We start from the raw sequence: 10,255 nt of genomic DNA, 5'->3' as shown, positions 1-10,255 counted from the left end.
GGCGTACATACCTGCAGGCCCCCCCACCACGCCCGACAAGGCCAGGTCCCGCGCTGTGGAACCAAGGACGGTAGAGGGGTTAGACTCGGGGCAGCCCAGGCCCCGAGACCAGCCCTCTGTCAGGAGGGTGGGCAGACTCCAGGCCCCTCCCTCACTTCCCCAGCCCTCACCCTCACCGGAACTGGACCGGCATCCCCTGGCCTGAAAGTGGCTGCGTACGTGGCAGTTCGACAGCCCCGTGGCCTCCCCGGCGGTGGGCACCCAGGTAGGGCACACAGAGGGGTCCCTCGGATCCACAGTCCAAAGCTGGTGGGGGCTGAAGGTCAGCACCACTGACTCCCCAGATACCCTTCGAGGGACGAGGGCCTCCCTGCCCCACACAGCTCGCAGCAGGAAGGCGCACGGAACCTGGGGCTGGGCCTTGGCAGCCAGCGCCCTCCAGGGCTCCCGTTCCCCGGCCCGACCCCGGTCTGCCCCGGCCGGCAGCAGGCCCTACTCACACTGGATCTGCTCGTGGACCACCAGGGCGAAGTGGTCCATCTCCAGGATGTGCGAGAGCTTGCCCAGTGGGTCTGTCAGGCGGATCTGGAAGAGAAGCGGTAGTCAGCGCCCACGGGGGCAGTAAAGCCAGGCGTCAACCTGGCCTGAGCCTGCTCTCGCGACCGCTGCCTGCCGGGCCCTCCAGTGAAGGGAGCAAAGCCTAGGAAAGGCTGGGCACCGCTCCAGAAGGATCCCTGCAGCCTGTTGCTGAATCAGAAATGGAACACAGGATGCAGAGGGCAACACGATGTACTTAAGACAACACTATGATGAGCCATCGATCCCTGAAGAGAGAGGACGTTCTGTATTGCTACGTGAAAGAGCCTCTTAAAAGAGCTTCCCACGGTCTGATCCCAACTTGGTCTGGACATTCTGGAAAAGGCAAAACTAATAAAAAGATCAGGGACAAATAGGTGGAGTGGGGGGGTTTACACACAGTATTATTCTGTGGGATACTGGAATGGACGCATTTGTCACAACCCGTAGAGCCGTAGAAGACAAAGACGGACCCCCCACCTCAACTAGCCCTCAACTCACTAACAATGGCATACCGGTCATCCGTCACAACAAACTGACACCAGTGCAAGACTTAATAACAGGAAACCATGCGGAGAAGGGGGGGATGTGGGGGACTCACGCTGCACCGTCTGCTCGACAGACAACGAGAACTTGAAGAAAGAAAAAAGACATTTGGGTCCACCCGTCAAAGGTAAATACGAGTGACCTGCCTACACGCAACTTCATGGGAAGCATGTTTCTGACAAGATGGGAAAGAGAATTTAGGGAATACAGAACGGACAGAAGATCCAGGAAGGAAAATCAGGATGGGGGGATTGGAAGACCAGCCGTGACATGGAGACCCTGGTCCTCACTGGGAGGGAACAAGGCCGGCCCACAGTGGCCCCCGTCTCCAGGCCCTCACCCCACTCGCTCCATAGTTCACCACCAGTCGACCCAGTGCCCTGGTCTAGGTGGGCCCACCTGCTCGGGAAGAGCTGCCCGGACCCTCTTCTCCTCCCCCCATGGCCAACACCCAGCTCACACCTCAGGAAAGACCTGAAATGGGGTTCCTCAGCCCAACCGCCTAGGAACCCGAAGTCCAGTGACCACAGGTCCAGAGGAAAGATGTTTGCTATCAACGAAAGGCCTAAATGGTCTCAGTCTTTGTCTCTACGTCCCTCTAGAAATCAGTCTGAGGAGGCTGTTCCATGGATTGGGCCTCCCTGGCCATCGGGGGCCTCGTCAGACTCGTTCCTAGCACTCCACGAACAGACACCTTCCCCTCCCCAGGAGATGATGTTCGCGGAGATGGAAGGTGACCTCTCTACAAGTCGAACTCATCTGAGGCCACAATTCCCTTTGAAAGATCTTTCCGGTTTTAAATGGCCAGAGGGAGAGTGAGGTGACACTGTGAGGTGGACAATCTGGACAGCGGAGGGAGCCCTCCCCTGCGCTGCTGGAGACGCCAAGGCTCACAGCCTGGGGCTCTGCAGTGGGATCTTACTACCACCTGGTCACGCTGCAAGGTTCTCAGAAGGGGCATCCCAGACGGGGCGCCAGCAGCCCAACCCAAGGGTCACTTGGTGTTAGCCACGGCACTCGGGTCATCTGTTTACTGTCCCAGGAAAGCCCTTTATGGACCTGGAGAGTCCTGTTCCCATGGCCTCCACGGCCGTCAGTCCCTTGGGAGGGGCGCAGCAAGGGGGCTCCTCCTCAGACACAAGCTGGACAAACCCCAGGGTGATTTCCAAATCACCAGGCGCCCTTCCTAGTGGAGTCTGGTAACGGGGGCGATCTCCCCGTGAGAAGACACGTGCTCACGGGGCTGGGCGGAAAGGGTCGGCCCACACGCTGGTCTACGGAAGCCAGTTGCCCCCGAACGCGCTCAGTGGGTCAGACGCTGGATGTGGCCAAAAAGACCACAGGGGTCAGGAGGAGCCAGGTGGTAAGGCCGCCATGGCTCACTGCTGGTGCCCAGGCCCCAGTGGGGCAGCGGGAAGGGCCGGCACTGGGCTGAGTGGTGTGCCCAGGAGATGGGTCCCACCCAGGTTTGACCCTGTGGTCCCTGCATTCTCAAGACCAGATGTGCTCAATGGAAGCCTCGACCCCTGGAGAAGGAAGACATCCTGCCTCCCTCACCCCAGCCCCTTGGCACACAGAGCGGAGCAGGCCCACGGCGGGCACTTCGTGTTTTGCTCCTGCTGGCCCTGTCCAGCATCTCGATGGCAGGACACTGAAGTCCCCACATGGAGACCCTGAGGGTCCTGAAAGCAGCAGAGCTCATGGGGGCCCGGGCCCTGGCTACGCTCTGAAGGTCAAGGCGTGCCGGAACGTCTGACCTGGCCTCTGAGGGACGGAACAAAACAGACTTGGGCGTCAGGTGGCGGCCACCAGCCTGACAACACGCACAGAAAACCGAAGCCGCCATCAGAGCAGACCCCCAGTAGTGACAGGCAGAGGAAGCACGCCGGCTCACGGAAGGCCACGGCGCGGGTATAGCCACTCCCCGAGGAAGGGGCCAGGCGCCCACAGATCAACCCCAAAAGGCCCAAGATGCAATGGAGCGGGAAGGGGACAGATGGTGTGCTGCCCACCGCGGACGGATAACCAAACACTACACTGTGGGAAAGCAGCCGGACACATGGCACGTGCGGTGTTGGCACGAGCGAGGCTGCGGCACACACGCCACCTGCGGGGCAGGAAGTGCACGGCTCCCACGGTGCTGGGGGTCAGGGAGGAGTGCGGGAAGCCCTCGGGGTGACTGGTGATGGTGTCATGTCGAACCGTGACATGAGACGTGTGGAACGTGCCCACCGCGTGGCGGTTACACGTCCAGAGACAGAAGGGAAGAAACTCAACAGCGGGTGGCAGCGGGACTGTGGACGGGTCGCCAGTGCTCAGCCGGGCTGGCCAGCCACTCGCATGTGACGCCGGGCTAAGGGCTCACACAGGAAGCACACTCGTGTGCTAGGTGCTCTGGGGTGTGCCGGGGGCAGTGGCTTGGGGGGCCATGAGGGCTGTTTGAGCAGAGGCCAGCAGGAAGGGTGAGCCGGGAAGGCCCCGGGAGCACTGGCAGCGGGAGTGCTCACGGCTGGAGGAGGCAGGACAGGCGGACTCGGAGGAGTGGGGGCGGGAGGGGGGGGAGTTCCGGAAGGGGTGGTCCAAGCTGGGGCCCTCTCCCGGGGCGGCTTGGCAGGAGAGGGGCTCTGCAGGGCCTGAGAGGTGGTGGAAATGGGAGAAATACTCAGATTCTGGAGAGCCTGCAGCGGGGGGTGGGGCAGCACATTCAGCCCCGGGTTTAGGCTCGACCCCTGGCCTCTCCAGAGCAGCACAGCCAACAGCCCACCTTCCCTTTGCCGCCAGCTGGAGGCCGACAACGCTCCTGAAACGGTGCGGGGCCCAGGGAGAGGGGACGCCCGAGTCTGCCACCTCAGGGCCTCGGAGAGCAGCGTGCTCTGCCCTGCCTGTTGAGGGGCCCATCACAGTCTCAGGACACCCCCGGGGTCCCCCCAGCCCCGTCGCGTCTCCTGGAATGTTCCAGTTCTTACTAGAAAATTGGGCCTGCCAGGTATTCCTCATGAGCGCGCCCAGGAGGGGCACAGGCCCCGTGTTACGGGCACGGTCATGCTGACAGAGCCCGGCTTGCTCCTGACCGCGGGGGTGGCAGCACCGTCCCAACGAGCGGGCTGCACCGCGCCCTGCCTTCCAGGCGGAGCCTACGGTTCTAGCCATGTGGCGCTCGTACCTCTTTGAACTGCTTATAGATGACTTTCCGAACTTGGTCTGACGGGTGGACCTTCCCGGCGAGCAGGGATGACAGCATGTTCCCTAGGGTCACCATCCCCAGGATCACCCTGGGAAGCAGGGGACAGGGTCAGGGGTCAAGGCGGGCACCCCTTCCCTCCCCAGGCAGAATATGCCCACACTCGGCATCGGAGGGTGCCCTTCTGCCATGCGTGCAAATGGTCTTAGCATTCACCCAGTACGTGCTGGGCCTACGTGTGGCAGAGACTGCAAACCAGTGGGTCCCCTGGGTGCTTCCGTTCTGACCAGTGTCTAGGCCAAAGAACTCGCTGTCGCCCGGGCCAGGGACTTTGGGGGCTAGCACCGGGATAGTCTCGGAGCCTGGGCACGCACATCATCTGTGCGCACCTGCGTGGCCTGCAGGGCTGGACGTGTCCTCCACCACCCGCCCCTGTGCGCATAGCGACAGCGCGGTGGGGTGAGAGCGGCCCCGCACCGCAGCAGTTAACGTGGCCGGCTCCCCGCCCCGGTGGGTGCTCAGGGGGGCCCTCGTCCATCGGGCCACCCGCTGCTCGGCGCAGCTGTACGCACAGTGGCCACCGCCACCTGTCCACGTGGGTCCCCGCGGCCGCCCCGTCCCGGAGTGCGGAGCGCAGCCCTGGAGGGGGGTGGCAGACACCGACCCTGACTCATCGACCACGGGCGCCTGGTCGAAGCCCTTCTCGCGCAGGATCTCAATGGTGTGCTCGCAGGTGACCGTGGGCAGCACGGTCAGCGGCGCCGACAGGCTCAGCTCCTGAACTCTGAGGTGCCACCACCTGCGGGAGAGCAGGGCAGGCTGTGAACTGGGAGGCGGGAGGCGGGCACAGATGGGGCCACCGCGAGGGTCGTCACACCGGGAGGCCGCGGAGATGGCCAGGCAGCTGTGGGCCACAGCAAGGTGCCCTGGGTGCCAGGAGCACGTGTCCTGCGGCCACATGGGGGACTTCAGAGGGCAGTCCTCACCACGGCTTGGTCACCATGAAGTCCTCCTCCTTCAGGAAGCCTTTCTGCAGCATCCACTTGTCACTCAGGAACTTGGACCTGCGGGCATCAGGAAGTCACCAGGGTCCAGACGGAGGGTCTCACCACCCCTCCCTCTGCCCACATGGAGGGGGACACGGTGGGCTCTCAGAAAGCCATGGTCCAGCAGAGACCCCACATGGCTGAGGCTGCAGACCTGGGAGACCCCAACAGGGACCTGACGGGGGCATCTGGTCAAGCAGCGACCTACGTCTCTGTCTGAAGGAGCGCAGGGCACAGGACGTTCTGTCCCCAGACCTGAGCCAGCAGGCCCCTCGTGGCTCCCGGGGCCATCTTCCCCAGCCCCCATCCTGACACTCGGGGAGAGGCACAAAGCAAGGACGGCCCTCCTGAGGGTGAGGGACAGCGGCCCCGCCACGGGCTTCCCGCCACGGAACCTGCCCTAACCAGGCAGCCAGAGCGCCCAGAACGGGGAGCACATGACCCGCTGCTGGGTGGCCAGGACACTGAGCTAGACAACCTGCTCCAGCCCCCATCTGACCATCTCCATGATACACCTACACCATCGCCCAGACCCGCCCCTCCTCTCACACCTCTCACACCTGCCCCTCCTCCCGCACCTTCACCTCACACCCACCCCTCCTGTCACACCTTCACCTCACAGCTGACCTCACACCCGCCCCTCCTCACACCTGCCCCCTCACACCTTCACCTCTCACACCCACTCCACTCACACCTTCATTTCTTTCACCTCTCACCCGCCCCACCTCACACCTGCCCCAACACTCACACCTTCACCTCACACCTGCCCTCCTCACACCTTCACCACACCCGCCCTCCTCACACCTTCACCTCACACCCGCCCTCCTCACACCTTCACCGCACACCCACCATCCTCACACTGCTTCACCTCACACCCGCCCCACCTCACACCCGCCCTCCTCACACCTTCACCTCACACCTGCCCTCCTAATACCTTCACCTCACACCCGCCATCCTCACTTCACCTCACACCTTCACCTCACACCCACCCTCCTCACACCTTCACCTCACACCTTCACCTCACACCCGCCCTCCTCACACCTTCACCTCACACCCGCCATCCTCACACCTTCACCTCACACCCGCCCCACCTCACACCCGCCCTCCTCACACCTTCACCTCACACCCGCCCTCCTATCTTCTCTCTCCTTCAGACTTTACCATCCACACACACGCACACACACACTCACACACAACAGGCCTGCCAAGCTCATGGGGGTCAGGCATTCTTACTGAGTGGGTAGTGGGCAGCCCAGCTCCAGGCAATGTGGCAACGGGAACCCAGACATGAATCACCCCACCTTGGGAAACCAACGTGGCGTCCCCACAAGGAGCAGCTGAATGCGCCAGAGACGTGTACCCCACAGCTCCTGGGCTGTGGGGGACATTGTGAGGGTTTGGTGGGTTGGGGGGGGGTCTCTAGATCCCTGCCCCCCCCAGAATCCTGCTGCGGAGCAACTGGGCCCATAAGCAGAGCCATCAGCCCAGAAGCCACCAGCAGGACCTATGGGCTTCAGAGTCGGGACCCAAAGTGCACAAATGCTCGCACCATCGGGCCTGAAGGGTCCTCGGAGGCCACTGGTCAGACATTCCACAGCAGATGCTAAGGGGCCATCTGACTCCAGCCAGGGGTCTCCTCAGCCAGAGGAAGGATGAAGCTACAGGGCGAGTGGGGGAGGGCAGCTTCATCCTCCCCCTCCCTCGCTGATCTGTTACGCCCAGACTTTAAATGCTTCTAGACGACCCAAGATAGGGATTAGACAGGCTGAAAAACTGTGAACTCCTGACACATGAAGGGGAACCCAAGAGCCAGGAGGGTGGAGGCAGAGCCTGCAGAGGTCCTGCGGACCCCCTCCCTCCCACTTTCTGCTGTCAGAGGTCAGGGGAGGCCCGGTGGCGGGCACCCGGGGAAGCGCTGGATTCAGAAGGACGGGGCGACACGGGCAGGGCGAGGGGCGCGTCTCACATGTAGTTGCGGACGGAGTCGGGCAGGATCACCACGCAGCGCTGGCCCTCCTGCAGCTCCTGGGCAGCCTTCACGGCCACGGACACGGCGCTGCCCGCGCTGCCACCTGCGGAGCGGGTCAGTGAGTGTGCACGTGCGTGCGTGCCCGGACCTGCTCTGGAGGGGTCCTGGGGAACCATCAACAGTGGCTGCCTCGGCAGGGAGGGGACCCCACTTCTCACTGCACCCTGCCTTCCTCTCTCACCCACTGAGCTTGTCATCCGCCTGGGCTTTCATCACTCAACCCTCCCCCCAAGGAAACCCAGAGACCCCACAGCGGGGTTTTACAGAGCAAGTGCACTGCATGTCTCCTCTGTCCCTAAGTCCCCGGGGATCGAAATCAAGGTGCTTCCCCTGGGGACCCTGGGGGCTGCGAGGGCGGACAGCTGGCGAGGAGTGTTTTTCCACCGCCTTCTGCCCCCGGAGGCCCATGTGACAGACACCCTCTAGCCTCTCCAGGGCGTTCCCAGCACCCTGTCCCGGCCGGGGACCCCAGTCGATGGTGAGCCCCCCGCCTCCAAGGTCAGTGCTGGGTCTGACTGAAAACACAAGTGTCCTGAGAGGTTTGGCCTCGCCCCCAAATACCCCTGCACGGCTGATGGCATTGCCAGGACACGTCTCACGGTGGGGCCAGGCGGGAGGCAGACGCCCATCTCGCACCCGGACCCCACTGCCCACTATGGCGGGAGCGCGACAGCAGTGGCTACTTCCTCCTCCTGTCAAGCTACTGGGGACTGCTATGTCCCCAGGCCCCTCACCTCTCACGCTGTCCCTTCTCCGTCTGCCACACCCCTGTTCTCAGACCATTCAACACAAAACACAAAGCATGTGGATCCTAGGGACCCAGAAACATCGACCCAGAGCTCTGGCCACGCTCTGGAAGGGCACCTGCCCCGCGGCCTCCTGTCCCCGCCCGTGAGCACGATGGCCCCCCGAAGGGCGGGCAGCACCAGAGCAGCACAGCCACCGCTGTCCCGCAGCCTCAGGACGAGGCGTCTCTTATGCGTTTGGACCAGAAGTGGGCAGATGGCAAGCGTGCACCCCGGTGCCTGCGCCCCACTCACCGCACAGCAGACCCTCCTGCGCAATCAGCATGCGGGCGAAGGCGAAGGACTCCTCGTCGTTGCTCTTGAACCACTTGTCCACCACCTGCAGACAGGACCCACGCCGAAGGCTCTGGAGGGCTCGCGCCCTGGTGAGGTGGGGGCGCGGCCCACCGCCGTGGGTCCCACCTCACAGATGCCCTTGGTCCAGGGGGCCGTGACCTCAACGGACGCGGCCTGGCCCCACGTGCGGGATGGGATTCTCACGTGTAAAAACCTGGCACTTTCTCCCTCGCCCCGGTCCAACACATTCTGCCTCTGGCACCTAGAACTGTTGTCCGGCCCCCACCGCACTGCCGTATGTCCCCGCCAGGTCACTCTAGACCCCTCAGATGGAAGCACCCTCTAAGCTCCCTCGTCCGGGGCCCTTCTCATTCAGCGGGCTCACCTGCCCTCCGCACCTGGAGCTCCCTCCCTCTGCGGGGGCCTGGTGTGCGCACAAAGCTGGACCTGTGCCACCGGCCACGTCAGCGTCTCTGCCCAGCAGGCCACGGCGTACACTTGATACGGGGCCGCCTGCTACCCAGCCTTGACCGCCAAGACCGCGCTTCGCCCACCTGCCTGTGTGGCGCTCACTTTCTCGTTCCCCCTCCATAGGAAAGCCGGTTCGAGGGCGCACGTCCGCGAGGGCCGGAACCCCCGCAGGGGACACGGCCTGGCTCTACCTACCGTCCGGTCCAGCACCGTGGGGATGAAGTCGTAGCCGATCCCCTCCACCTCGTACAGGGTCTGCTCCGTCTGGTTCAGCTGCTCAGGCTCTGCGAGGATGGAGCCCTCGGGATCCACCCCGATGATCTGCAGAGGGGGTGGCAGCAGGGCCGGAGGTGGGCGGAGGTCTTGTCTGGCCATGCGTAGCTTTCACTGGGGTGGCCGATCCGGCCCCCAGCAGCCCCCAGCAAGCGCCTGATAAAGATCGGCCCCTGGGGCGTGGGCCTCATTCCCGGGCCTCAGGACAAACTGGAAACCCGAGTATTGGGGAGATTCCAAGGTAAACATTCACCCCAGGGCACTCAGAGGGGATGGCACGGGGGGTGGGGGAGCCTCCCAGGGGAGCACCTGAGGAGCAGGGCGCCCCAGGAGAGCCCTGACTGCCCCATGGGGACACCTGGTGCCTGTGGGGACAGTGGGCAGAGAAATGAACCCCCCACCTGGATGTTCTGACGAGCCCCTTCCCAGGTCCACACTTAACTCCAAGCCCAGACACCTCCCCAGGGGCGGCACACGCGGGACCCGAGCCTGAGAGCTTACAGCTTCTGCAACAATCCTCAGAGGCCACCCAAGCCAACTGTCCCCCCACCAGAGCATTTGGGCGCATAGGTCGTGGGCCACTCCCAGACAGGTACAGACACACACACTGTCCTGGACACAAGCCGTAAGCAGGAGTGTCAGGACGGGGAACTTTCAGCTCTAAAGCAGAGGCCACTCTGGGGGCCCGATGCCCAGAGCTTGGAGATTCCGCATCCAACTGCGGTTGAGGCCACAGGGCAGAGACGCACACACGTCGGGGCCTGCGTCTCCGGGCAGAGCAGGTGCCCGCGTGCCCCCACCGCCCGTCCGCAGCCCCTGGGTCACTCACTTTGCACCCTGGACATTTCTCCTTCAGCTTCCTGGCGATGCCCGTGATGGTGCCACCCGTGCCCGCCGAGGCCACCAGCATGTCCAGCTTCCCTGATGGGAGAAGCTGCGTCAGGGAGAACACCCGCAGGCCATAACCCAGCGAGCCCAGCACGCTTCTTTAAGATTGTATGTATCTATCTGAGAGAGAGAGTGCACCCTGGCGGGGGGGGGGGGGGGGGGG

General features: G+C 63.5%; 1 protein-coding gene across 2 annotated transcripts in view; it reads right to left on the bottom strand.

Moving 5' to 3' along the window:
- Positions 1 to 10,255, bottom strand: part of CBS (cystathionine beta-synthase) — a 23,140-nt gene that overhangs the window by 2,240 nt on the left and 10,645 nt on the right. The window contains exons 8-16 of one of the 2 annotated variants that reach the window (XM_040621865.1): positions 10,034 to 10,125; positions 9,127 to 9,252; positions 8,419 to 8,503; positions 7,316 to 7,421; positions 5,290 to 5,367; positions 4,968 to 5,102; positions 4,286 to 4,394; positions 501 to 585; positions 12 to 53 (exon numbers count right to left, since the gene is read on the bottom strand). In XM_040621865.1, coding sequence (XP_040477799.1) covers positions 12 to 53; positions 501 to 585; positions 4,286 to 4,394; positions 4,968 to 5,102; positions 5,290 to 5,367; positions 7,316 to 7,421; positions 8,419 to 8,503; positions 9,127 to 9,252; positions 10,034 to 10,125 — 858 coding nt within the window. The remainder of the gene's footprint in view (positions 1 to 11; positions 54 to 500; positions 586 to 4,285; positions 4,395 to 4,967; positions 5,103 to 5,289; positions 5,368 to 7,315; positions 7,422 to 8,418; positions 8,504 to 9,126; positions 9,253 to 10,033; positions 10,126 to 10,255) is intronic. The other variant, XM_040621866.1, reaches the window with a different exon arrangement.

This window comes from Ursus maritimus, unplaced genomic scaffold, assembly GCF_017311325.1.
Source record: "Ursus maritimus isolate PB19 unplaced genomic scaffold, ASM1731132v1 scaffold_4, whole genome shotgun sequence".
NCBI classification, from domain to species: domain Eukaryota; kingdom Metazoa; phylum Chordata; class Mammalia; order Carnivora; family Ursidae; genus Ursus; species Ursus maritimus.
Note: the sequence above shows the minus strand (reverse complement) of the source record. Positions and strands in the feature narration are given on the sequence as shown.